General features: G+C 47.2%; 1 protein-coding gene across 1 annotated transcript in view; it reads left to right on the top strand.

Moving 5' to 3' along the window:
- The window catches only part of LOC130121041 (phospholipid-transporting ATPase IH-like), a 41,687-nt gene extending 22,848 nt beyond the window's left edge, over nt 1-18,839 (top strand). Inside the window, exons 19-30 of the mRNA XM_056289880.1 lie at nt 95-328; nt 4,078-4,255; nt 4,414-4,516; nt 4,626-4,771; nt 5,579-5,638; nt 5,779-5,906; nt 8,806-8,941; nt 9,474-9,497; nt 11,638-11,703; nt 12,072-12,175; nt 14,091-14,256; nt 18,558-18,839. Coding sequence (XP_056145855.1) covers nt 95-328; nt 4,078-4,255; nt 4,414-4,516; nt 4,626-4,771; nt 5,579-5,638; nt 5,779-5,906; nt 8,806-8,941; nt 9,474-9,497; nt 11,638-11,703; nt 12,072-12,175; nt 14,091-14,256; nt 18,558-18,839 — 1,627 coding nt within the window. The remainder of the gene's footprint in view (nt 1-94; nt 329-4,077; nt 4,256-4,413; nt 4,517-4,625; nt 4,772-5,578; nt 5,639-5,778; nt 5,907-8,805; nt 8,942-9,473; nt 9,498-11,637; nt 11,704-12,071; nt 12,176-14,090; nt 14,257-18,557) is intronic.
- Nucleotides 18,840-26,083: the final 7,244 nt, after the last annotated feature.

The raw sequence follows: 26,083 nt of genomic DNA on the forward strand, positions 1-26,083 counted from the left end.
ACTACTGGATAACTGATTGGGGCAAAGGATTGATGACTGTTTTAGCCCATTGACTGCAGGCTAACCGAGGGTTATTGATATATGTGCTGTGTAGGCTCCAGGAGAAGGCTGCAGACACTATCGAGTCACTCCACAAGGCTGGGATGAAGGTGTGGGTCCTCACGGGCGACAAGATGGAGACGGCGGTTGCTACGTGCTATGCTAGCAAGCTGTTCCGCCGAAGCACCCAGATTCTGGAGCTGACCAAGAAACGCACGGAGGAGCAGAGCCTGCACGATGTCCTGTTTGAACTGAGCCGAACCGTCCTCAGACAGCGCTCCGTTTCCGGGTATGTGTCTTCCCTATGTGTTTTCAGAGTATTCGCGTGCACACACACACACACACACACACACTTGCGCACACACACATACACACACAGAGTCATACACACCTATGAGCAAGTATCCACAAGGCCAGGGAGTGGACAAATAATAAATACGTACATATAGTTTATTTTTCTCTGGGCAGCATTCCAAGTCCTGTTGACCTTGTATCCCCAGATTAAGTATTTTGCCTTTACAAGGGTTTACTTGTATGGAGACAAAAGAACACAGTGTTAATTAGAAATCTGGAGCCATCATTTCTAAAGCGTGCCTGTGTTTGTTTCTAAGGTTTCCCCTTTTTCTTATCATGGTACTGAACACAATCAGGGTGCCCTTGAGGATTCGCCAATGATACACAAATTCTCTGGCCCTGTTAAATCCATAACAAAGCTGCGTTCGGTTGCACAGGATTCAAAACTGTTGATTCCTTCCAATGAAACTGTCTTTCATTTAACAAACCAAATAATCTGTACTCGACAGCATAGACAGACAGCCACGAACTGCCAAAATACAGACAGCACATTAAGTGTCCCACCAGGGACAAAAACACAGTGGATCATTGCCACGCCATATTAAAGGACGCCAAGCGCTCTCTCCCCCATGCAGCTTTGGGACTCTCTGATCACTGTCTGGTTCAGCTTCTCCCGACTTACAGGCAGAAACTAAAATCTGCTAAATGGACCAACAAGGCAAAACTGGAATTACAGGCCTGCTTTGACTGTACAGATACAGGTCTGCTACTACAGACCTGGATGAACTTACTGACACTGTGACATCTACATCAGTTTTTGTGGAGATATGTGTGCCGACCAAAACCTAATGCATATACAACAACAATAAACCCTGGTTTACCGCAAAACTTGGGCAGCTTTGTCAGGCTAAGGAGGAGGCCTAAGCAATTGGGGACAGGGTTCGGTACAACCAGGCCAGAAACCCACTGACAAAGAGATGTGAGTGGCAAAGAGATGCTACACTGGTACGTTTCCTGCCAACGACCCTGCGTCAGTTTGGAGAGGTCTGCAGGGCATCACCAACTACAGGAGACCATCCCCCCCACATTGCAGAGCCATCAACTGGCTGACGACCTTAACGTGTGTTACTGCAGGTTTGATAAGCTCACTTCCACACCCCTCACCCTCTCCGGCCACATCACGTGACCAACTTCACCCCCTGCCAGCCCCTCCCCCCTCCCCACTGCCACCCCCCCCCCACCACCACCACCTGCACTCGGGATTTGTGAAGAGGATGTGAGTCAGCTTTTCCAGAAACAAGAGCGGGAAGGCACCAGGCCCAGACGCGTGTCTCCCTCCTGCTTGAAGGTCTGTGCTGACCAGCTGGCTCCCATCTGTGCTGACCAGCTGGCCCCCATCTTCACACTGATCTTCAACAGATCACTGGAGCTTTGTGAAGTCCCCTCCTACTTCAAAAGCTCCACTATCATCCCGGTCCCCAAGAACCCCTTTATCTCAGGATTAAATGACTACAGGCCTGTCGCCCTGACGTCTGTGGTCATGAAATCCTTTAAGAGACTGGTGTTGGCCCACCTGAAGGAAATCACAGGCCCCCAGCTGGACCCACTGAAGTTTGCCTACAGGGCAAACAGCTCAGTGGATGATGCAGTCAGCATGGGACTGCACTTAATCTTGCAACACCTCGACTCCCCAGGGAGATACGCAAGGGTCCCGTTTGTAGACTTAAGCTCGGCATTCAACACCATCGTCCCAGACATCCTGCACTCCAAGCTCAGTCAGCTCACTGCACCAGCCCCTACCTGTCAGTGGATCACAAACTTCCTGACAGACTGGAGGCAGCAGGTGAGGGTGGGGAAAATCACATCCAGCCCTTGGACAATCGGCACTGGAACCCCTCAGGGATGTATGCTCTCCCCTCAGCTCTTCTCCCTCTACAAAAATTACTGTCTCAGGAGACCTGTCTGTTAAACTCCTGAAGTTTGCAGACGACAACCATTATCGGCCTCATCCAGGATGGTGACAAGTCTGCATATAGACAAGAGGTTGAACAGCAGGGCCTCTGGTGCAGTCATAACAACCTGGAGCTGAACACGCTCAAAACTGTGGAGATGACAGTGGACTTCAGGAGGAGCCCCCTCAACACTGCCCCCCTCACCATACTCAACAGCACAGTGTCTGCTGTGAAACCTTCAGGTTTCTGGGATCCAAAATCTCCCAGGACCTAAATTGGGCATCCAACACAGACGCAATCATCAAAAAGGCCGAGCAGAGAATGTACTTTCTGCGTCAGCTCAGGAAGTTCAACCTGCCTCAGGAGCTGCTGATTCAGTTCTACTGTGCAATAATCTAGTCTGTTCTCTGCACATCCATCACTGTCTGGTTTGGATCGGCCACCAAACACGGCAGGAACAGACTACAAGGGATAGTCAGGACTGCAGAGAAAATCATGGTGCCAACCTGCTCACCATTCAGGACTTAAACATCTCCAGAATCAGGAAACAGGCAGGCAATACCACTGCAGACCCATCACACCCTGGTCACAACCTGTTGCAACTCCTCGCTTCTGGTAGGCACAATAGAGCACTGCACGCCAAAACAACCAGACACAAGAACAATTTCTTTCTGCACACCATCACTCTGAGGAACACTTAAAACAGTCATACAGTGTCAGAAACAATCCCTGTGCAATATACCTGTAACACTGAACATCCAGTGTACCTACAAATATGAATACTAAATTACACACACACACACACACACACACATATATGTATATATATATATAGTTTAAACACAGTTGGTACATATTGTCAAAATTGTTATTGTAAAAGTTGTATTGTATAATATTAATGTTATGAGTCATTTTTTCATCTTCAGAAGCATCATTTGATCTGGTATAACTGTTTTAGCATCCCCTCTCAGAACACAATTCTCTGATCGTCCAATCCGATCAGAGTATTAGATGATGTCATTTATTGCCAGAAGCTGATTGGTTTTCTGAAACGGTATAATTACGTTGACAAGCAGGAGGACTTTCTCAAGTGGCTTTTGTCATGTTTTCACTTTAACAGCAGTTCTCACATTGTGGGTGACTTTAACAAACCCTCTGTTAAAAAATATGCAATTGGAAAACATGATTTTCATTGGATTGAATTTTCAAGCCCAGTTTAAACCAAATTATAGATTGATATTAGGGCTGGGCAATATATCGATATTATATCGATATCGTGATATGAGACCAGATATCATCTGGAATTTTGGATATCGTAATGTCGTGATATAGCATGGTCTCTCCCTGGATTTAAAGGCTGCATTACAGTAAATTGGTGTAATTTTCTGAACTTAACACACTGTTCTAGCTGCTTTATCATTTGCCTTTACCCACTTAGTTATTGTATAGGCATTATTGATGGTTATTTATCAAAAAATCTGATTGTGTAAATGTTTCGTGAAACCATCAATAGTCATCCCCATAATATCGTCACAATGTCGATATCGAGGTATTTGGTGCAAAAATATAATATGTGATTTTATCCATATCGCCCAGCCCTAATTGATATCATCCATAGGAAATGCTTAAATTAACCAGAGCTCCCCCAGCCAAGTCCCCCCCCCCCCAACTTATAAAGGAAGCAACTTAAAACACTGCTAATAACGGTTGTATATTTACATTGTGTATCTGGTCCCATCCACAGATTTTCAGCTATACTGGTATTTTTCTGTGTGTGCGTATGTTTTCTCAGGTTGTCGGTAGACTGCCTTGACTTTGGCCTGATCATAGATGGGGCCACTCTGTCAGCAATACTTAAGCCCAACCGCGACGGCACCTCCCCAGGAAACTACAAAGAGATTTTTCTGGAGATCTGCCGTAACTGTAGCGCCGTTCTCTGCTGTCGTATGGCACCCCTGCAGAAGGCACAGGTAGGAAACACACCCTCGTTTTTTCCGGAAATACACTCCAGACCCATTCTGGAAAATACTTTTACACAGCATGCATGGTTTGTAACGTAAACAACATACGTGACGTGTTGTTTTCTTTTAACGAAGATTAAGTTTTTTTTCCCCTTTAAATTATGCAGATTGTCAAGCTAATAAAATCTTCTAAAGAGCACCCCATAACCCTGGCCATTGGTGATGGAGCCAATGATGTCAGTATGATCCTGGAAGCACATGTTGGTATAGGTGGGCCCCTTTTCGTCCATTAACTGGTGAAATGCTTAAAGGGCTTATCTCTATACTGCAGTTTGTCAGAACCTCAGACATTTAGCCACACTTTTTTGTTCCCCTCCAGGCATCATGGGTAAAGAGGGCCGGCAGGCAGCAAGAAACAGCGACTACGCGATCCCAAAGTTCAAACATCTGAAAAAGATCCTGCTGGTTCACGGCCATTACTACTACATTCGCATTGCTGAGCTTGTGCAATACTTCTTCTACAAGGTGTGTAAAGACGGACGTGTCTTACTTGATGGCAAACGTAATGCGAAGGTGCTCTGCGTAACTCCTGTTCAGTCCTGACCTCTGCCATTGACCCATGTGAATGACGACAGCAAATTAAAGCGAGCAAGAACAACCGAATTGAAAAAGAAAGTTGGTGGATGCACAGCACATCTGATGACATCAGCCGTTTTCAAAAGTCTTCTGCAGATTTTGTTGGCTGCCATGTGCAGCATAGTTCATTGAGGACTTTGAATGCGAGCCAAGTCTTTTACGGGCCACGGCTTCAGACGGCAACAAAAAGTACCCAGCGAACCCGACTGCTGTGTTTCTAAGTGCAGAAATCCAGAGAGTGTGGGGGCAGTGAGCCATTAACTTAGTTTAAATCAGTACCGCTCAGCAACTCCTGCTGATATTTACTAGTCATATTAACATACTGCTCCTTTTAATCTCTTTTTATCATAACTTCAATTTGATAGCGTGAAATACAGTGTACCAGATTTTGCAGCGGTTCTGAGAGATTATCGGAGTGATGAAACCCTGATGCAGCGCTCCCTCCTGGATTCATGACGTCGGTGATCAGTGTGGGTGGAATCCATAACAGGCTGCCAACTGATTCACTTTTTCCCTTTTTGGCAGGCCAGCTCTCTGCAGCCCACTCACTCAGCTTATACAGCACAGCCTTTACCTAACAGAAATGTGTAGATGGTGGCATTTTTAGTTTCCCCCAAATCTCTTCACGCGGACTCATCACGAGCTCATCCGAATCTCTATTTTCCTGTTCATTTCCTCTCCCTCTCTCTCTTCCAGAATGTGTGCTTCATCTTCCCCCAGTTCCTCTATCAGTTCTTCTGCGGGTTCTCCCAGCAGGTATTTTTGTGCTACTGCTGTCGGGTTCTGTGGGGTACACATATACAGCACGCACACATGCTTTGTGACAACGTAGTGCATTATCACTCCTATGTGTCTTACATTGGTGTCTGTCTGTGTTGTGGTTTGCCCCTTGCCAGCCTCTGTACGACACAGCGTACTTGACGCTGTACAACATCAGCTTCACCTCACTTCCCATCCTCCTCTACAGCCTCGTTGAGCAGCACGTCAGCATGGAGACCCTCAAGAGGGATCCTTCCTTGTACAGGTAAGCTGACCCCTGGTCTCTACTGGTCTGCATTGGTCTATACTGGTCTGCACTGATCTATATTGGTTTACACTGGTCTATACTAGCCTACACAGGTCTACACTAGTCTGCACTGGTCTACACTGGTCAATAATAATCAATACTAATCTTAACTGGCCTACACTAGTCTATAGCACTGTATACTGGTCTACATTGGTCTATATTGTTCAACACTGGTCTATAGCGGTCTATACTGATCGGCACTAGTTTATACCGGTCTATACTGCTTTTGCCCAACCTGAACTGGTCTGCACTGATCTATACTGGTCTTCATAGGTCAATACTGCTCTATATTGATCTAAACCACTCTATGCCAGTCTATACTGATCACACTGTGTTACTAACTGATTGAAATCTGTTGTTGTTGGATTTTTTATTTTTCATAAAATCTTCAAGGTTCTTTGGTTGTTGAGCAAAGTATAGACTCTTATATACTTGTTGATTTATTCATGCAGCACTGGATGGAGGCATGGAAAAAGTTCATATGCAGTTCTTCAAAGAATGTTGAGATAATAGGCGATTATATACCAAGGGACCAAACATATCTGTATAAAGTCAAAAGGCTTCTCTGTCTTAGTAAGAGTCATTGTATTACCAAGGTCCTGCATGTGCATCATCCTACCAAGTACCGAATGCTGAGTTGTTGAATAGTGAATGCATAGTGGAAATTTACAGAACACAGAAAAGAGAAAAAGAATACCACGAACTGATACAATTCCTAAGTTACTTCACATTATTGAAAAACGTCAACTACATTATAGATAAAATAAATATTAAGTTCAGTATAAATGCAACACCCTCAGTTTGAGTTTGAACTGGTTTTTATCAGAACTTTTTTTTTTTTTTTTTTTGGCCTTGCATTCAAGAATGTAAAGTCAAGGGCAACACATGAGAACTGGATAAGAGCTTGCTACTTGAACTAGAGGAAAGGTGATTGCAGCTGCAAGCCTACTGTTGTAGATCTGTGGACTTTAGTTTGCAAAACGCAACACAAAGTGTTTGACACACGAGTGCCCAGATTCTTTAGGAGAAATATTTTGTTTAATAACTTTACCCTTTTCTATTCTGTTGCATCATAAACAGAAAGAAAAAGAATAGCCGTGGTTTGAAAGCATATATATATAAAATCCAGTTATTCAAAGTGTGTATATATATATAAAAATAATTTAGTTGAATAACTGGGTTATATATATATATAGGGAACAAGTGCTGCAGAAAGAAAAAACTAAAATTGAAGTATAAAAAGAAAAAAAATGGCTCACAGTCATCATCATCATCATCATCGGCAGTCACTCAGGTTCGAGTATGACTGTCCCCCCTCAGGGTCCCTCTGGGTCCTCAGGTGGGTGTAGAAGCCGATCCTGGAGCTGCATAATGGGAGGATGCCTGCGCGTGACAGCTTTTTATGTGGAGAGGCTGATGCACCTGCAGCCACCACACGGTCCTTGGCAGGGGGTGGCCAGAGTCCAATGGCATGGAGAACCAAGATGATTGGGGATGACCCTCTATTGCAGGCTTCATCCGCCTTCATCCACCTTCACTGCTGTTGTGACCTGGAGACATCTTCTGCCGTTGAGGTCTTTGTTGGCTCACGCTTCGTCTGGAACCTCCCCCTTGACCCATCCGCCTTGGTTGACCCTACCAGGAGCCAAACTCCAGATGCCATAGCTCTTGGGATCATTGGTACACACAAGCTTCTCCACCACGGCAAGGTGGGGATCCAGGAGAAGAGCTCACAGTGACGCACGTAGGACACAGTTGGGACTCTTGTCTACACGGACCTGGCGTCGACCGCAGCGTTGATTACAATGAGGGCTTTTCTTTTACAATCTACAATTTCATTTAGCAGACACTTTTATCCAAAGCGACGTACATCTGAGAGTTAAAACAACACAAGCAAGGATCTAGTCAGGAGGCAACAATGCAAGCCAGTGTCAAAAACCTAAGTTCAAGTCTGATAGGACATCGGTGTCAGCAGGCAGTGCACAAAGGCGATGCATAGGGTGCATAGAGGCGATTTTTTTTTTAATACCATCAGGTGTGGGGGTGTTGGAGAAAGAGCTGGGTCTTTAGCTTCGTCTTACAGATGGAGAGGGTCTCAGTGGATCAAATGGAGTTTGGTAACTCATTCCACCACCAGGGAACGGCAGAAGAGAAGAGTCTGGCTGGTGACTTCGGGCCCCGCTGTGGCGGAAGTGCCAGGCGCCTTTCATTGGCAGAGTGTAGTGAGCGGGACTGAGTGTAGACCTGAATGAGGGAGTTCAGGTAGGGGGTAGCCGTTTTAGTTGCTGTTTTGTAAGCGAGCATCAAGGTTTTGAATTTGATGCGGCCAGAAACTGGGAGCCAGTGGAGGGATTTGAACAGCGGAGTGACATGTGCTGTTTTGGGTTGGTTGAAGACCAGACGCGCCGCCGTGTTCTGGATCATTTGCAGAGGTTTGAAAGTGCATGCAGGGAGACCTGCCAGTAAGGACTTGCAGTAGTCAGTATGTGATATAACAAGAACCTGTACCAGGAGTTGTGCTGTGTGCTCAGACAGGTGAGGTCTAGTTTTCCTGATGTTGTACGGGGCAAATCGCCATGATCGAGCAATCAAGGCCACGAGAACCTTAAAGGTTAGTTGGTCGTCAGTCGTGACACCCAGGGTTTCGGGCAGACTTCGTGGGCATGAGCTGGGCTGATCCGAGCTGGATATTGATCTGTTGCCGTAAGGATGGACTGGCTGGCATGAAAAGGAGCCCAGTCTTAGAGTTCCTTTATCAAAACTATTTACTTGGTTTTACAGGTTTATTTTACACCCTTGTGTCCGTGTCATTTCACTCCGCTGTGCCGTTTTCTCAAACCCTCCCTCTCTTTCTCAGGGATATAGCCAAGAACTCTCTCCTCCGCTGGCCTGTCTTCCTGTACTGGACGTGCCTGGGCGTGTTTGACGCCGTCGTCTTCTTCTTCGGTGCCTACTTCCTGTTCGACAACACCACCTTCACCAGCAACGGCCAGGTGAGTCTCTCCGTCTCTGCGGAGGCGGCGTCTCCTGCCCGTCGGCGCGTTGCGGCAGTGGAAATTGAACAGTCATGTGTTTCGGTACTCTGTGGGGCGTTTGAGGTATCCTTAAGGGGCATTATGGAAGGATAATGGATGCACACTGTCAAAAAAAAACGCTTGTCTTAAACATACATCCATCTCCACTGGATTCTGTCAGGAGGGTGGAGTCAGGAGCGACAAGACCGCTTTTGGAGGTCATGTTTTGATAATTCCAGATACGCCATGAGCGGTTTCCCGTCTCGGGAGCCATTTCTTTAGGCCTACATTGGATTTCCATTCATATCGACGAAGCTGTAGCATCTTTCTCTGTACTGTTAATTTGTATCACGTCAACTGTTTTTGATTGCCTTTGGTCTTGTTTTTAAGTTGGAACATCCTGAGATTCATTTTACCCTTTGTCCTGATTCTTTTCTCTCTTCTTCCTCCTCCTCCTCCTCCTCTCTGCTTCCTCTCTCTTTATTTTGCTCCTCCTCTTCTTCTTCCTCAGCTTATGACCACCAACACGCAGATGGTAAGCCTGTCTCCCTCCCTCTCCAGCTCTCTCTGTCTCTCATGCTCTTTGAGTTTCCTGTCGTACGTTTTTTTGGTTTTTTAACTTTCAGTTCGTCCATCCTATCCAGTGTCACCCGCCCTCCACCTCACGTCATCCACGCACCCTCGTTTCCGTGTGTAGATTCCTCTCTAGTGTGCCATTATTCCTTAATCCCTATAAAGCCCTGAATTATCCGCAGTACCTGTTCTGAACTTCTACACTTCCAAAAAAAAAGAAAAAAAAAGTAGATACCTTAGATTCGTCCCCCACATAACTGTTGTGTGTTGTTGTTTAAAACGATGTAATGCATAGATGGGGATTCAACATGTGTGTGTGTGTGTGTGTGTGTGTGTACACGTATGTACGTGTGTATTTCTTTACTCTGTTTATTGTTTTGGATGTTGAAGTGCGGTAAGAAATTGAAAGTGGGATTTTGTTTGGTTTTAATTTCCCGGCTGGACCGTTCAGAGGTGGCTGGGTCCTTCTTCTTCATCCCAACTTCACCCCGAGCTTCCAGGTTCATTAACACATGCTCCTCCTCCGAGTGGACCTGTGCTGTGTTTAAAATGGATTCCTCACCATGCAGATAGGGCTGCACGGTTATGGCTAAAATTATAATCTCGATTATTTTGCCACACGTCCGGGTGGCGTTACGGTCTATTCCGTTGCCTGCCAACATGGGGATCGCTGGTTCGAATCCCCGTGTTACCTCCGGCTTGGTCGGGCATCCCTACAGACACAATTGGCTGTGTCTGCGGGTGGGAAGCCGGATGTGGGTGTGTGTTCTGGTTGCTGCGCTAGCGCCTCCTCTGGTCGGTCCGGGCACCTGTTCGGCGGGGAAGGGGGAACTGGGGGGGGAATGGGGCGATCCTCCCACGCACTAGGCCCCTCTGTCGAAACTCCTCACTGTCAGGTGAATAGAAGCGGCTGGTGACTCCACATGTATTGGAGGAGGCATGTGGTAGTCTGCAGCCCTCCCCGGATCCGCAGAGGTGGTGGAGCAGCGACTGGGATGACTCCAAAGAGTGGGGTAATTGGCCGGATACAGCTGGGGAGAAAAAGGGGTAAAAATCTCAAGAAAAATTATTATTCATCCTTTTTTTAAACCAATTACCCCAGTCTTTGGAGCCGTCCTGGTCGCTGCTCCACCCCCTCTGCCGATCCAGGGAGGGCTGCAGACTACCACATGCCTCCTCCAATACATGTGGAGTCACCAGTGAGGAGTTTCACCAGGGGGACGTAGCGTGTGGGAGGATCACGCTGCTCCCCCCGAGTTCCCCCTCCCCCCCCGAACAGGCACCCCGACCGACCAGAGGAGGCGCTAATGCAGTGACCAGGGCACATACCCACATCCGCTTCCCACCTGCAGACACGGCCAATTGTGTCTGTAGGGATGCCCGACCAAGCCAGAGGTAACACGAGGATTTGAACCTGTGATCCCCATGTTTGTAGGCAACGGAATAGACCGCTATGCTACTTGGATGCCCGCGATTATTCATCTGTTTTGGAGAGCAGAATTGTTTTACTGAGAACTTTAAATCAACAGAAAACTGCCCATCAGAGCGAGCTAAACCGAGCGGGAGTAATCGCCCCATCGGCCACGATCAATTAATTGTGGAAACCAATATTGAAATCGCGATTAACATACGATTAATTGTGCAGCCCTGATAGACACACAGATATAGTTGAGCACAGTCACCTACTAACTAGAAATGTTACATAAACTCAAGCATCTCTCCATCTTGTTCCCTCTCTCCCTCCACCTCTCTCTGTCATTCTCCCCCTCCCCGGTTTCATTCCATCTGTCCATCTCTTATGTCTGCTTGAAGCGCGTGAACACCTACTCCGTGTTTTAAATAGCGAGTTGGTTGTAATTTCACAACAAGCCAGGGAGGGGAGTAATACTACAGTACCCTCTACTGGAGTACCTTATGACCCCAGTAGGGCTGACATGAGGCTGTCCACTCCTCACGTGTCTGTGGAGGTTAACAGTGCGCAGTGGCTCGTTCACCCACCCATGCATACATGGAGGATGAAGGGCCGTGCGATTGCTGCTTGGTGTGGGTGTGCAGTATCAGTATAGCGGACCCTGACCCGATCTCCATCTCTTCCCACACAGATGTTCGGGAACTGGACCTTTGGGACCCTTGTCTTCACTGTGCTGGTGTTCACCGTTACACTCAAGGTAGGTGTGTGTGTGTATATGTGTGCGCCTGCATTTAGTGAAGTCCAGCAGGGCAAAGAAAAATCTCATGACGAGTGTATTGCATAATGCCCACACATATGAGTCTGGATGTGCATAATGTGCACACAGATTCAGAGGAACATGCTAACTCTGCTGTGTGGCTTGATTGATTGATTGATTGATTGATTGATTGATTGACTGACTGACTGACTGACTGACTGACTGACTGACTGACTGACTGACTGACTGACTGCACCACCGGCTCAGTTTGCACAGCAGAGAATGCCTGCGGGCGCAGTCACTGACTTCGCTGAGTGGGCCAGTGGTAACTATGTGTGTATTCTCTGTGTGTGTTCTGTGCAATACAGCTTGCCTTGGACACACACCACTGGACTTGGATCAATCACTTCGTCATCTGGGGGTCGCTGCTTTTCTACGTTATTTTCTCACTGCTCTGGGGAGGCATCATCTGGTACAGTGTTGTTTAATCCCTCCTCCTCCTGTGTGCTTTACCTCCGCTCACTTGTTGTTTGACAGCAGTGAGTGGGAGCATGACGAGCTTCTCATTTTGATTTTTAAGACTTTTCAGTGTTCACAAGTGGGAATTGGTTTGTGTTGTTCGATCTGAGTCACATTGGGTAAAAACAAATCAGGGACTGGATTTATCAAACATCTAAATGGACTGTTGATTCAGGATTGTGTATCAGTGATTCATTAGGTCCATAAATATCCTTATAAATTGCTATCTCACACCTATATTATTTCTTTGTAAACTGCAATCAGCATTAGCACTCATCTGTAGAAAAAGAGGTGCAGTAACATATTTTAAGCTGCATTATATTATTATTGTATCAGGGCACTCAGTACTCAATATTACTCAAGTATCTTTACTTTAAAACATCAAGCTCACCAATCAACCAAAACATTAAAACCACCTGCCTAATATTGTGAAGGTACCCCTCATGCCGCCAAAACAGCTATGACCCGTTGAGACATGGACTCCGCAAGACCTCTGATGGTGTCCTCTGGTATCTGGCACCAAGACAGCAGATCCTTTAAGGCCTGTAAGTTGCGAGCTGGGGCCTCCATGGATCGGACTTGTTTTTCCAGCGCATCCCACAGATGCTCAGTTGGATTGAGATCTGAGGAATTTGGAGGCCAAGTCAACGCCTTCAGCTGTTGTCATGTTCCTCAAATCATTCCTGAACAATTTTTGCAGTGTGGCAGGGCACATCATCCTGCTGAAAGAGGCCAGCAGGCAACACCAGCAAGCTGTGATGCACTGTGTGTTCTGACACCTGTCTATCATAGCCAGCATTAGCTATTTCAGCAGTTTGAGCTACGATAGCTCTTCTGTGGGATCGGACCAGATGAGCTAGTCTTTGCTCCCCACGCACATCAGTGAGCCTTGGGCACCCTTGACCCTGTCGTAGGTTCCCCAGTTGTCCTTCCTTGGACCACTTTTGGTAGGTACTGACCACTGCATACCGGGAACACCCCACAAGACCTGGCGTTTTGGAGATGCATTGACCCTGTTGTCTAGCCATCACAATTTGGTCCTTGTCAATGTCACCTTGTCCTTACACTTGCCCATTTTTCCTGTTTCCAAAATATCAACTTCAAGAACTGGCTATTCACTTGCTGCCTAATATATCCCACCCCTCGACAGGTGCCATTGTAACGAGATAATCAATAATATATTCTTTTTTTTTTTGAGGGGGGTTTCCCCCTTCCCCCCCAATTGTATCTGGCCAATTACCCCACTTTTCCGAGCCGTTCCAGTCGCTGCTCCACCCCCTCTGCCAATCCGGGGAGGGCTGCAGACTACCACATCTCTCATCCGATACATGTGGAGTCACCAGCCACTTCTTTTCACCTGACAGTGAGGAGTTTCGCCAGGAGAAGTAGTGCGTGGGAGGATCACGCTATTACCCCCAGTCCCCCCCAAACAGGTGCCCCAACCCACTAGAGGAGGCGCTAGTGCAGCAACTAGGACACATACCCACATCCAGCTTCCTACCCTCAGACACGGCCAATTGTGTCTTTAGGGACGCCTGACCAAGCCGGAGGTAACAGTGGGGTTCGAACCGGCAATCCCTGTGTTGATAGGCAACAGAATAGACTGCTACACTACCAGGATGCCCTTCAATATTATATTCTTACCTGTCCGTGGTTTTAATGTTTTCGCTGATCGGTGTACATTTAAGAACAAGTACTTACATACTTTTACTCAAGCAGAGCTGCCAGTGTGGTACTTTCCCTAGAGTAACATTGTGTCATGGTATTTGTACTTTTACTTAAGTTCATGATCTGAGTACCTCCACCACTGCAGATCATATCTTAACGCCACATGTAAACGGGGGTCTCACTTTCCTCTCCCTGTGTAGGCCCTTCCTGAACTACCAGAGGATGTATTACGTTTTCATGCAGATGTTGTCCAGCGGGCCGGCCTGGCTCAGCATCATCCTGCTCATTACAGTTAGTCTGCTGCCGGACGTCATCAAGAAGGTCCTCTGCCGGGCCGTCTGCCCGACAGCCACCGAGCGCGCACAGGTAAGGACACTGACACCAGCTCAGCGATGAAGGGGTAGCTTTATTAAGTTCTTAAATATATTTCCATGTGTTCCTTGTGTCCGAGTTAAGAGTTTGGGTGCTCCGTCCTGACTTTTGATGGTGTTTTAACCGAATGCTTTGCTTTAGCTATTAAAGAATGACTGTTGTTACTAATAGACCCCTTCCCATTTCTACCGCTCAGCAAGAGATAATCCCACAGTACCGATCAAAATGACCACAACTACTACAATTAGATTTAGAAATTACACTTCACTCCACTACTCCTCTCGCTCCCCTGCTGTATTTTACCACACATATGTATTCTTACCAAGTATGTTATTGCACAGTATGATCATAGGCTCTCTGGGAGCTAGCCAGTTACCTCCCATAGGTTTACACTGACCCTGCAACATAGCCTATGCTGTTGGGCGTGGAAGAGTCGGGGAGTGCTTATTCACTCAGAATGACTGGGAGTCTCTCAGGCTAAAATGCTGAAATGTTTTTATTACAAAGAACTCAAGATACCCCAGCTTGAATTTTTGTTTTGTAATCATTAGAGCCCAAATGAACTGGTATCCATTGCTAGGTTTTTTTTGGGGTTTTTTTTTTTGTTAGCCTGACCCATAACTGCCTCATGTGAACATGGTGGCACTTGCATCACAGATAGCTGATACTGATTGGTTGTGATGCTCATGAATATTAAAATTTCCAGCCAGTCCAGGACAATACGTTACTTGATGCTCTACCATGCCCTCAAATTTATGAATATTGATGTGCAAAAACCCCAAAATGGCAGTTTTTCCCCTCACACAAATGAATGGGGGATGGCTACCTCTGAATAGTGGCGATTTTCAAGAATATATATCGCTTCTCTGCTTTACGAGCATTTTTCCTGGTGTAAATGGATGTTAAGGGGGTTAATCTCCTTAGAGTTGAAGTCATTCTGCACTCCCCGTGCTCAACAGCGACACTAGCAGCTGCCTTAGCGTTACCTTGCTTCTCTTTAGAAGTACTCTGGTTTGGTGTAGTTTGACTTTATGTCCCCTGTGGCTCAACCTCACCTGCTTCCTGTGAAGCAAGCGGCACCATGAGTGGGAAAATGCAAGGTCTGACTTATTTCTCCCCACTTTTCTTCTCCTCTTCCCCCTTTCTCTCTCTGTCTCTTCTCTTGTTCTCTCTCTTTCTCTCTTTCCCGCTGCACCCTAACGGACCACGTTAATCCAATTTCACACCGTCTCTCCTCGCTCCCTTCTCTTCCTTTTTTACACTCTTCTTTGATGCTTGTCCTCACTACTGCCACCGTTCTTCTCCTCTCACCCTCCCTCCCTCTCCACCACACTCCCCACTATCCTCTCTTATCTCTCTCTCTCTCTCTCTCTTCTCTCCTCCACTCCTCCTCCCTGTGTGCCTGTTAACTCCGCCCTCCACTGCGGTCTCCGGGGGCAACGGCAGTCCAATCGCCCGTGCCTTACTGTGGAGCCATCCACCATCTTCATGCTTTCTCAATCCTCCAGCCGAATGAGTTTCTGATTGGCCCGCAGAGACGGGAGAGGAGGAGGAGGAGGAGGTGACTTGTCTTTTACGCCCTAGTCTCTGTGTGCACGGTGGCATGTGGACATGTAAACCCCTCATCAGTGCCTGAACACACATCAGCACCTCTCGCCACATTCAACTAATGACCGGGCTGCTGTTCACCCTCCTGCTGTGGCTGGTTAGTGAGCCGGGCTTATACTTACATCTCCTGTTCCTCCGCTTACCGCGTCCTCCCATCTTTCACTGTCCGTTTGCACAATCTGCATTTTTGTTTTTAAATGCATGTATGAACTGCATTTATGGTATCATAAGACTTGTCAATATTGGTCTCATTTTAAAAGGTGTCTTACAGCTCTGAAATATGTATGGTTATAAAGGGTGAAGATTTCCCCAAAAGGGGCTGGTTGGACAGGAAGGGGTTTTAGTGAAGTCTGAGATGTTCCCGTTTGCAACACTGGCAGACTTCTTCTTATCTTTGCGGTAGTGCTGGGCAATAGGGAAAATATTATTATCACGATAATCATAGGGAAGTTTACACAATATCAACTACATATGCAAAAATACCATGTTGAAGAATCCAGTTGAGGTTCATCATATTGAACTGTTTGGTAATGTATATTATTAAACCAAAACTAATTTTCAAATAATACTCCCTAAAAAAATTTAAGACCTCAATTTGTGAGAAATTTTAGGTAATAAATTCTTATCATTTATTTAAACAACACAGTTGTGTATCACAATATGACCATATCCAAATTCCATCTGGATACATTACCATTGTGAGACGATAAACAATAATATTAAATTATTGCCCAGCCCTACTTTGCAATGCTCCAAGCTGTAACAGAAAACTTCATCAAACAGGTAAAAATATATTTTTCATCACCAAACCAGTCCAGGCTGGTCATTTGTCATCAAGACTAGGTCAAAACCTAGTATATGGCTGGACCAAGTATGGTCAATGTTCAACCAGATATGGAAAGAGCAGCAAATTAGTCCATTCTTAGTGTTTCATTAGTATCCACGAGCAGCGATATATTCCACTTGGTAGCATGTGGAATGAGCTGGAACTGCGGCGCTGATTCATTTTGAAAGAGCAACAGCCAATAGGGAAACTCCCACTTCCATGTTTACCAGTGACATCGCTGGTCACCTGATCCAGCGGCCCAATCGTGTCAAACTGATCACTCAGTCCGTCAGTCAGGGACATTCACGTTTGTAGGGCTGGACTGATGGTTCGGTCCATCCAAAAAGAAGTGGAAGATCTTAACATCTAAGTTTAAAAAATTTAAATAAAATAAGAAATGCAGCATGAATAGATTGTGCTGTACTTTTAAAGGTGCTCTTTTAATCTTCAGGATCTGCTGACTGGGCCGTAATGTTAAACTCTAAATTTGATAACAAAGGTTTAGGATGGTGTTTTCAATACTCGGGTGCACTATTACCTCCTCACGTCAACCATCATCCACAGAAAGTAAGGACATCAGAGGCCCTGGAGGGGTGCGGGACCCCCTGCTCCGGTAGTGAGAGGGACCCGCTCCGTTCTGCCCGGGACCTGTTGTGAGCGGGAAGGAGCGGATCGGACGTATGACTCCATGATGTCACACAGCCACAGCACCCTGCTCAACAAACCCTAGAAACCGTGGCCCAGCCGGGCTCAGGGTCACCATGGTAACAGCACACAGGCGAAGCTTTGTAACCAGGGCGAAGGGTATTAACGCTGCTGCCACCATTGTTTCTTCCCGCTGTACCGCTCTGCATGGGGCTTACTGGCATGTAATGAGTCTGGCCCGGATGCAGGGGTTTCTTGGTACGCTTCATCTGGTTGTTGCTTTCCTTTATTCCTCTGGAGATTCTGCCCCCCCCCCCTAAGTCCGGTTTCAGGATTCAGAATCTCTGTTTTGAACTGTGCTGCTGGTCTCAGGGTATGAGACCTATGCTTTTTCGTTGCATGTGGGATAAGAATTAACTAGCGAGGCACCGGTATCACTTTTTCACCGCCGACACGGATTCTGAGTTGGAATCTTTTAAGTGTCGGCTGATACCAAGTACTGATCAAATCCATTATTTTGCTAAAGTGCAGACTTAGACTATTAGTTTGGGGGGTCCATGAGCAAAATAATTGAGATGAAATAAAAACTAATTTGCCCAAAACAAAACAGTAAATCAAGCCATTTTGCCTTTATTTATAATACGGTAATTATTATTACGGTAAACTTCAACTTTTCACCAACCTTGCATAAGCTTTGCAGCAGAAACACCAGTGACACCTGGTGTTGGAAAACGGAACAGCAAAGGGTTATTCTCACTTCCTGTACTTTCCAAGAGCATGGGTGCATGGTACATGGCCGCCAAGCAAAATCTGTATTTTCAGAGGGTTTTGTCATGGATGATTAATAACTGTCCATTCTCTAGCCATGTTAGGATGCATTTTGTTGTCTTTGAGTGGCCAGTTTCACAGACATGAGTTACACTTTGTACGAGGATAATTTGACCTCAGTTTGGAGCATAAAAAAACCCGAAAGACTGACCAGTGACTGTCCCATTCTGAAATAAAAAATTGCCCATCTTGATGTTTAAATGAATCTTGTTAAACCCTCTGAACTTACTTCTTCCTTGCTGAATGTTGCAATGAGCTTTTTCAAGCTGACAATCATCCTTAAATCCCTGAGAAATAACAATGACTTTTTATTTTTATTCATGGCTTTCTTCTTCCTCTCCTCCTTTTGACGACTTCAGTGTTGCTCTTCCTCTCTGTCTCTCCGTAGGACTCGAAGAAGAAGAAGCCAGTGCAGGGCAGCATGGCCGAGTCGACTCCACTGTCCCCCCGCCACTCCCCTAAAGGCAGGAGCACCGACTCCTCCCTCCTCCACCTTTGCATCCCGGAGACCCTCTCATGCCACAGGTCTGATCCCCTTCCCCACAAACTGTTGCTGACCCACTGGGCTGATGGCAGGGGGGCAGACTTCTGCCCTCTGAGTCCCTACACACTCCGCCTGTCTGGGGCAGGGATCGCCCACTACGCCCCGGGGCCCGAGACCTCTGTGTGAATGCAAACACTCAATTAAGTGTGTGTGTGTGCGCGCGTGTGAGTGTGTGTGTATTTATCTGAACTGCATTAGCAGGCGCACACTGACACGCCAAAATGCGTGAAACACTTGACACGCCAAAATGTGTGAAATGACAGATCTGCTTCTCTGAGGATGCTGTGAGACGTCAGCAGTACTGGTAAACAACCACACAAACCAACCTGTCCACACTCAGAACAGGACAACACAAAACATGGAGCCTCCTCTTTGAGTTCACCATGTGCATTCAGTGGGCCCGTTTGGTTGGTCTCAGCCAGATGTCACAGCCCTGATGTCCCATCCTCACGCGTAGTGTCCGACAACGTCTTGAGTTCTGTTTCCAGTCCCGTCCCGGTCCGTCTTCGTCAGCGTTGTCAGTACAAATCTCAGTTTGAAATTACTTGAAAAACTGCTGTTGAAGACTCATTGAACACAAAGGGGGGGGGGGGGCAGTGTTTGAATGTGCATTGTTACACACACACACAATGGATTAGTCTTTTGTCGATACCGTCTATGGTTGGGCCTTTTGTTGTTCTTGTTGTTGTTGTTTATGTTGTTGTTTTACACCAGTTCAGTTCGTCTGTGTTGCCTCTTTCTCCAGCTGTCCTGTTTCGCAAACGTCCTTTTGTCAAAAACATGGAAGTATGTGGTCTGGCCAAGTAAAGGCAGCCTCTTTGTTGCCGTGTGTGTGTGTGTGTGTGTGTGTGTGTGTGTGTGTGTGTGTGTGTGTGTGTGTGTGTGTGCGTGTGTGTGTACACACCTGTGTGCATGCAAGTACTGTGTGACTTTGCCTGATTGTGACACACCTTTGCCTTACAGTTCTCACATAGCAGCAGGCTAGGAGCCAAAGGAGAGAGGTGGAAATGCAGAAATAAAAACTAGTGGTGTATTTTATTATAAGCCTTACGCACCCATCAGCTGAACGAGACGGGGGGGGGGGCGGGAGGTCGTGAGAGTGTACAGTATTCTAGCCATTCTGCCTTAATTCATAGATTTCTTATTTTCGGAAGGCCAGTCTAAACAAGCTCGGTGAATGTGGATGATGCTACGAGCTGTTTCCGAGGTTATATTTGTTCAGTACAGTTTGCCCGTTATCCTGTGTCAGTCCCTTTTTGTCTTCTGTCCTTATCAGCCGATGAAGCGTGTGGGGTGTCTGTGCCCTGCGCCGATGTAGTCCTCCGTCTGCTGTTCTCTGCCTCCCCTCATGCAGAAGCCATCCACCACATCATGACACCTTCCCCTCCCCTCAAGGGTAGAACGAGTAGGATCTTTCCTAAAAAGCAATGTATAGACTCATACAAAAATAATCCCTCTCATTCGTCACTTATGACCCACTAGACGTGTGTGGCGGTGTCTGTATCTGCAGAGACCCCGTCCTCTGCCTGTGTTTTTCTCATTTTACTGTGTGCGGGGCGTTTCTGGGTGTTAGCCTTTGGGCAGCGGGACTCTTAAAAACGTAACGACCAGGTGCCAGATGGCGATCGTAAGCACGCATCCAAGAGGAAGCTACGACAATGGCGGACACGGCGCCAAAAAGACCCAAACATAGCGAGGCGAAACGCCAAGCGGACAAAGCTCGTTCTGAGACGAGAGTGAATCTGGGGTTGGCTTTCACCCGCTGGCGAGCGCCGAAGGAGAGGATGGGGATGAAGAGCGACGCGGAGTTGGACCTGTACTCTGGGATGTGGTCTGGCTACTGTGGTCAGGGGGCGTGTCCTTTTGGTGACGTTGAGTCGGGGGGAGGGGCCAGCTTTGAACGTTGCGTTTACAAACCGCAACCGACAAATCCTACTCGTTCTACCTTTAAATAATGAATTTACTGTGCCCACGCTCGCCACCGTGTGGCCATGCATGGTAACAGCAGCGATGTTTCTAAATCAGCCTGCAGACTGAAGGTAACCTCGAAAGGCTCTTATTTATGGATGTTCCTAAATGACTCACTACTGTAGGTCATTGTTGCATTGTGCTAACGTTGTTAAAATGATTGTGAATGCTTGATGCCATGCTCAATGTTATGCAGAAGTTTGTGCCAGATATCTGAGAATGCTTACGTCATGTAGTGGATTGCCCCTTATGTTTTGTTTCTTCTCCGCTGTTAAAGTATTGATGGCAGTCACCTGTGATGTATGGATTTAACTTGTACTTTCTGTATGCATTGTGTTGAAGGGTGGTGGGGTTTTTTTTTTGTTTTTTTTTGGAGGAGTCTATAGGAAGTAGGGGGGAGACTTGAATCAGCGATGTCACAATCAAATCTTTGTTGAATGTTGAACTGATTCTGTACTGTTTTCCGGCTGGAGGTCGGAGGTCATCATGGAAGAATACCTTCTCTTGTATTTGTCCGTTTAGTCCTTTGGTCCCAAAGCTCATCCATTGCATTGCCAAGTGTCTCAGCGGGTCCCAAATTTCAGCTTTTGAATCATCATCATCATCATCGTCATCGTCCTCTTCATCATTGTCATCTTCTTCTTCTTGTGTTAATACGGCACAGCTGTAGACTCATCGCCAACTTCGGACGCACACACAGATCCTCATATCCGGTGTTCGGCTTTCACTGGAGCACAGATGCTATGTGTTGGTTGGAATACTTGATCATTAGATGTTGTTGTTTTTTTTTAATCTAATTGACATGTGTTTTTCAGCTGGGTCCTTTATGATCTGAGGGCACGGTTTGACCTCCAAGGTTGAAGAGAAGGGAACTGGTGCTCGTAAAGCATTCCACCTCACTGTGCTTCTCCTCCGTGCTGTGTAGACCGAGCTAATGCTCACCTCGCAAGCTCACTATATAACACCGTAAGGTCTATTTTACTATAGTCCCTGGGTCACAGGGAGAATTCAGTGTAGTTAAAAACTTTATTTTCCAGACGTTTGTTTTTGTCGTCCATCGGCAAGGCTCAGCGCTTTTCAGTTTTTACCGATTTTCACCGAAAAATACCCGGATATTTTTTTAAAAGGAGCTGATCGGTTTAAACTGATTTTCACCCGGATTTTATGTTTCCACGGATCCAAAAGTTGTTCCTGTTCGTGTGAGGTCATGTAACAGTGCCCTCTTGTGGCGAAATTCGGCATGCCGGATGCCTTTGGAAAATAAAAACCGAAAACGCTGAGCCTCGTCCATCGGTTATGATTTCTGTGAATCTTTTTTTTTTCTTTTGCTACTTTTGTACGCCGGAGAGAAGACTATATTTTAACTCTATTTTAATTAGAGCGTGTCTTCAACATTTTGTAACCAAAACAACAGCAAAAATACGTGATGTGGAGAGTAGTAGAAATAAACACACACACACACACACTCTGCACTTTGTCCTACAGCAAAATGTAGTGCAGCACCCGTGAAGAGCGGCCTGCCGTCGACGTCTTTTTAGGTGTTCGCTCTTCCTCACAGGTTATTAGTTTTTATATATATATAAAGAAGATTGTCGTAGGCGAAAACATAAAGTATGACCAAATAACTTCTGCTAGGAATGAACTGTCTCTAATGAGCCTTGTGTAGGGGTCAAGCCTCGGTGTCGTCGGTGGGTTTCATTGCACCAGCCTTCTAGCTGCTGACCGGAATGTCGGACTGCTTTTCTACGTCCATCAGCACAGCAGCGGGTGCTCATCGTGTCGCGCCTGAGCTCGGCGTTGGTCCGAAACGTTAAACGAAACAAAAAAGAAGAAGAAGAAAAAGAAGAGAAGAAGAAAACCTGCGCTCTCAAAGGGCGGTGGACAGCGAGCAGCAGCCCATACCATCAAGTCCAGCACTGTTTGTAGTACTGAACAGGTTTCGAGAATGTTTTTTTCTATTGTATGACGATTTTAAAAGATGTCCGTCTGTTGACCTTTTTGCCAGCCTACCTGTAGCGAATGAGGGCAAAGCATTGTATTGTCATTCTGCTTGTAATAAAGAAACAATAAAACAAATAAATAAAGATCTGCTTGCCTGTCCGTTGCCTTCGGTCTTGATGTTTGTGTGGTCACGGTGCTTTTCCCAAATCCCAGGTTGGCACCACAATCTGAACCACCACTCAGCACGGGTGCCCCCCCCCCCCAGGAACGCCCTTCTCACCACACACACACACACACACACACACACACACACTCACACGTATACACACACGACTGCTCATCCATACACACAATGACACAACTGTCCTCAGCCTGATCCACAACGGTGATGAGGCCTCATGTAGGTAACCGGTTGGTGGTCTGATCCGTCTATGCAGAGGAGGATGACCCTGTCCCAACAACACTGACAAACCAAAAGAAAGTCCTGGGTTTTCAGGAGGCCCCCTCGCAGCCGTTACACATCAACTGCACTGACGTGGAGCGTGTTGGTTGCTTCAGGTTCCTGGGCCTAAACATCTCAGGCAGCCTGCGTTGGTCAGTAAACACCGCAGCCTCTGTCAAGCGGAGCCCAGCGGCGTCTGTACTTAAGAAAGGCTGCTGAAGAAAGCTGGACTGATGTTGCCGATACCAACATGGGGATCGTCGGTTCGAATCCCCGTGTTACCTCTGGCTTGGTCGGGCGTACCGACAGACACAGTTGGCCGTGTCTGTGGGTGGAAAGCCAGATGTGGGTGTGTGTCCTGGTCGCTGCACTAGCGCCTCCTCTGGTCGGTCGGGGCGCCTGTTCGGGGGGGGGGGACTGGGGGGGAATGGCGTGATCTTCCCACGCGCTGCGTCCCCCCGGTGAAACTCCTCACTGTCAGGTGAAAAGAAGCGGCTGGTGACTCCACATGTATCGGAGGAGACGTGAGGTAGTCTGCAGCCCTCCCCGGATCGGCAGAGGGGGCGGAGCAGCGACCGGAACAGCTCGGAAGAGTGGGGTAATTGGCCGGATACAATTGGGGAGAAAAGGGGGCGGGATCCGGCGGGATCCTCTCACCCCCCCCCCCCCCCCAAAAAAAGAAAGCTGGACTGAGCAGGCAGCCTCTCATTCAGGTCTTCTGTGGACTTACTGAGAGCGGTCCGACTGGAGGAATCACTGTAAAGTTTGGATAAACCACTCGGGTAGAAAGAAATGCCCTCCGGAGGGTCGTACAGATGGCAGAGAGGATGGTCGGATCACGTCTACTTTCCTCCAAGTCACTTTACACCAACCGCTGCAGGAACAGAGCAGGCCGCATCGTCAGAGATCTCCGTCACCCAGGGCAGTATGACGACATTACACCCCGTAGGGCCAGGTTCAACAACAGCTTCCTTCCAGCAGCAGCCAGGCTGGTTGCTGGGGACGCTGGTACCCCATGATGCCCACAGTCACCCTGGACTCGTAACACCCCCCCCTCCAGGCTAATCAAATGATGCCACATAGATTTTGACACCAACTGGCAGCTTTCTACTGATGTAAAAACCTCAGATGCCACGTGTGTCAGGTCATACTACGTTTAAAGCAGAATCCAGTTCAGAGGTTAAACTGTCACCAAAGCAAAACATAAGAGCTGTCCTGTCTCCCACCAAGGAGGATCCAGTGATTTATAATCCACGAGGTTCCCAGACTTTTTCTTTTCCCACCTGTGGAGATGCTTTTTAGCCCGGCACCCACCAGACATTTTGTGCAGTAGAATAAGCAATGACGCACATGGCAAACATTTTAGATAGGTGAATTCATAATCCTCTCTTAATTGTTCGTCACTGTAGTATTCCCTTTATTCAGTCTACAGTCGTGGCCTACTAATGATCAAATAAAACAGACAAGGTATGTCGACGTTGAACATTATTTTACTGACATTTTGTGTTTGTATTGTATTTGTATCGACTAAAAGGTGTGAGAATAGATGTCTGCCCTTCTTTTCTTTTTTGTGTTTATCGTGGACATCCTGCGACCCACCCGGCCACCTGTGGCGACCCACTTGTAGGGTCGCGACCCATAGTTTGAAAACCACCGCTATGGTTGTCATTACAAATAATCGCCAGATGGTGGCAGTGCAGCATGGTCAAGAGACGGTGACGTCGAATTGGAGCTGTCCTCTGGTTGGAAACCTCTCGATGACATAGTTGCCATATCTTTTCACCGCAGTTGGGGGCGCTCTGGGACCAGCTATAAAAACCAAAGATTCAGCCCCCCCCCCCCCCCCCCCCCCCCCACCACCACCAGGTTTGCAGCATCATGTATGCTGATGCTGGAATGTGTGTGTGTGTGTTATGCACGTGCGAGTGAGTGAGCTCGTGTCTGCTGCACCTCCCACTTCCCCCCCCCTCTCCCATCATCCGTCACTCAGCTCCTCCGCTCTCTCACCATCCCTCCACAGACGAGTCGTCACTGCGTCCAGGGGGCTGTGGCAGCCGTCGCAGCATCAGCATCAGCATCATCCCCTCTTCCCCCGTCCATCTCTGCAGCATCCTCCCTCTTTTGGAGGAGCATCCATCTCTCACAACAGACACAACACCAACCCTCCACCTCCTCTGTGTTCTCCTCCCTCCATCCCTCCTGCTTCCATCTTCAATCAGAGAGACATAAACCAGGCAGTCGAGCATCACCGCTCCCTCATCATTGCATTCATATCTTGGGTTAAATCCCCCTCACCACCACCTCCACCACCTCCGCCTGGCCACAGCCCCCCCACACCCCCACCCCTCGTCCTCTTCTCTGCTTGGGCTGTGACCGCACCTGCTCTTCGTTGTCATCCACTTTCACTTTTTTCTGGAGCGTCTGTCCGGGAACGCAGGCAAGCTGTCTCTTCTCCCCGCTCGAGTGTCTGTTGGCTGGGCAGCCGGGCTCCCGCTGTCCCTCTGGAGGATGATCCTGTGGATGAACACGGAGGAGATGGCGCTGGGAGAGCTGCTGGAGAGGCTGACGACCGTCACCAAAAGCATAGGTGGGTGATGACAACAGCACACTGTGTGATGAGCACATATATACCTATATATATACCTATATATATACCTATATATAGGTATACATAGTGTGTGTGTGTGTGTGGTCAGTGTATTCCTGACATTGCAGATTTTCTATATATAAGTACATGGGTGGTGGGGGGGGTTGGAAAACGGATTTGTGTGGAGCTAAAAAGGGAGGAAATATTTAAACTGAAGCCTTGCCTGCATCCTGAATGCGCATCGGTGAAAATGGTGCTGTGTTTTTGTTGTTGTTTGTCTTGTGAAGCTGAACACATGAGCCCGTGAGTGTATTCAGCTTCCCGGTATTGTTACTGAATTACTATCACGGTGTGTTCAGCTGACAGGCTGTGTTTGTGCCAAAACTTGTGTGTGTGTGTGTGTGTGTGTGTGTGTGTGTGTGTGTGTGTGTG

This window comes from Lampris incognitus, chromosome 11 (genome assembly GCF_029633865.1).
Source record: "Lampris incognitus isolate fLamInc1 chromosome 11, fLamInc1.hap2, whole genome shotgun sequence".
Taxonomy (NCBI): Eukaryota; Metazoa; Chordata; class Actinopteri; order Lampriformes; family Lampridae; genus Lampris; species Lampris incognitus.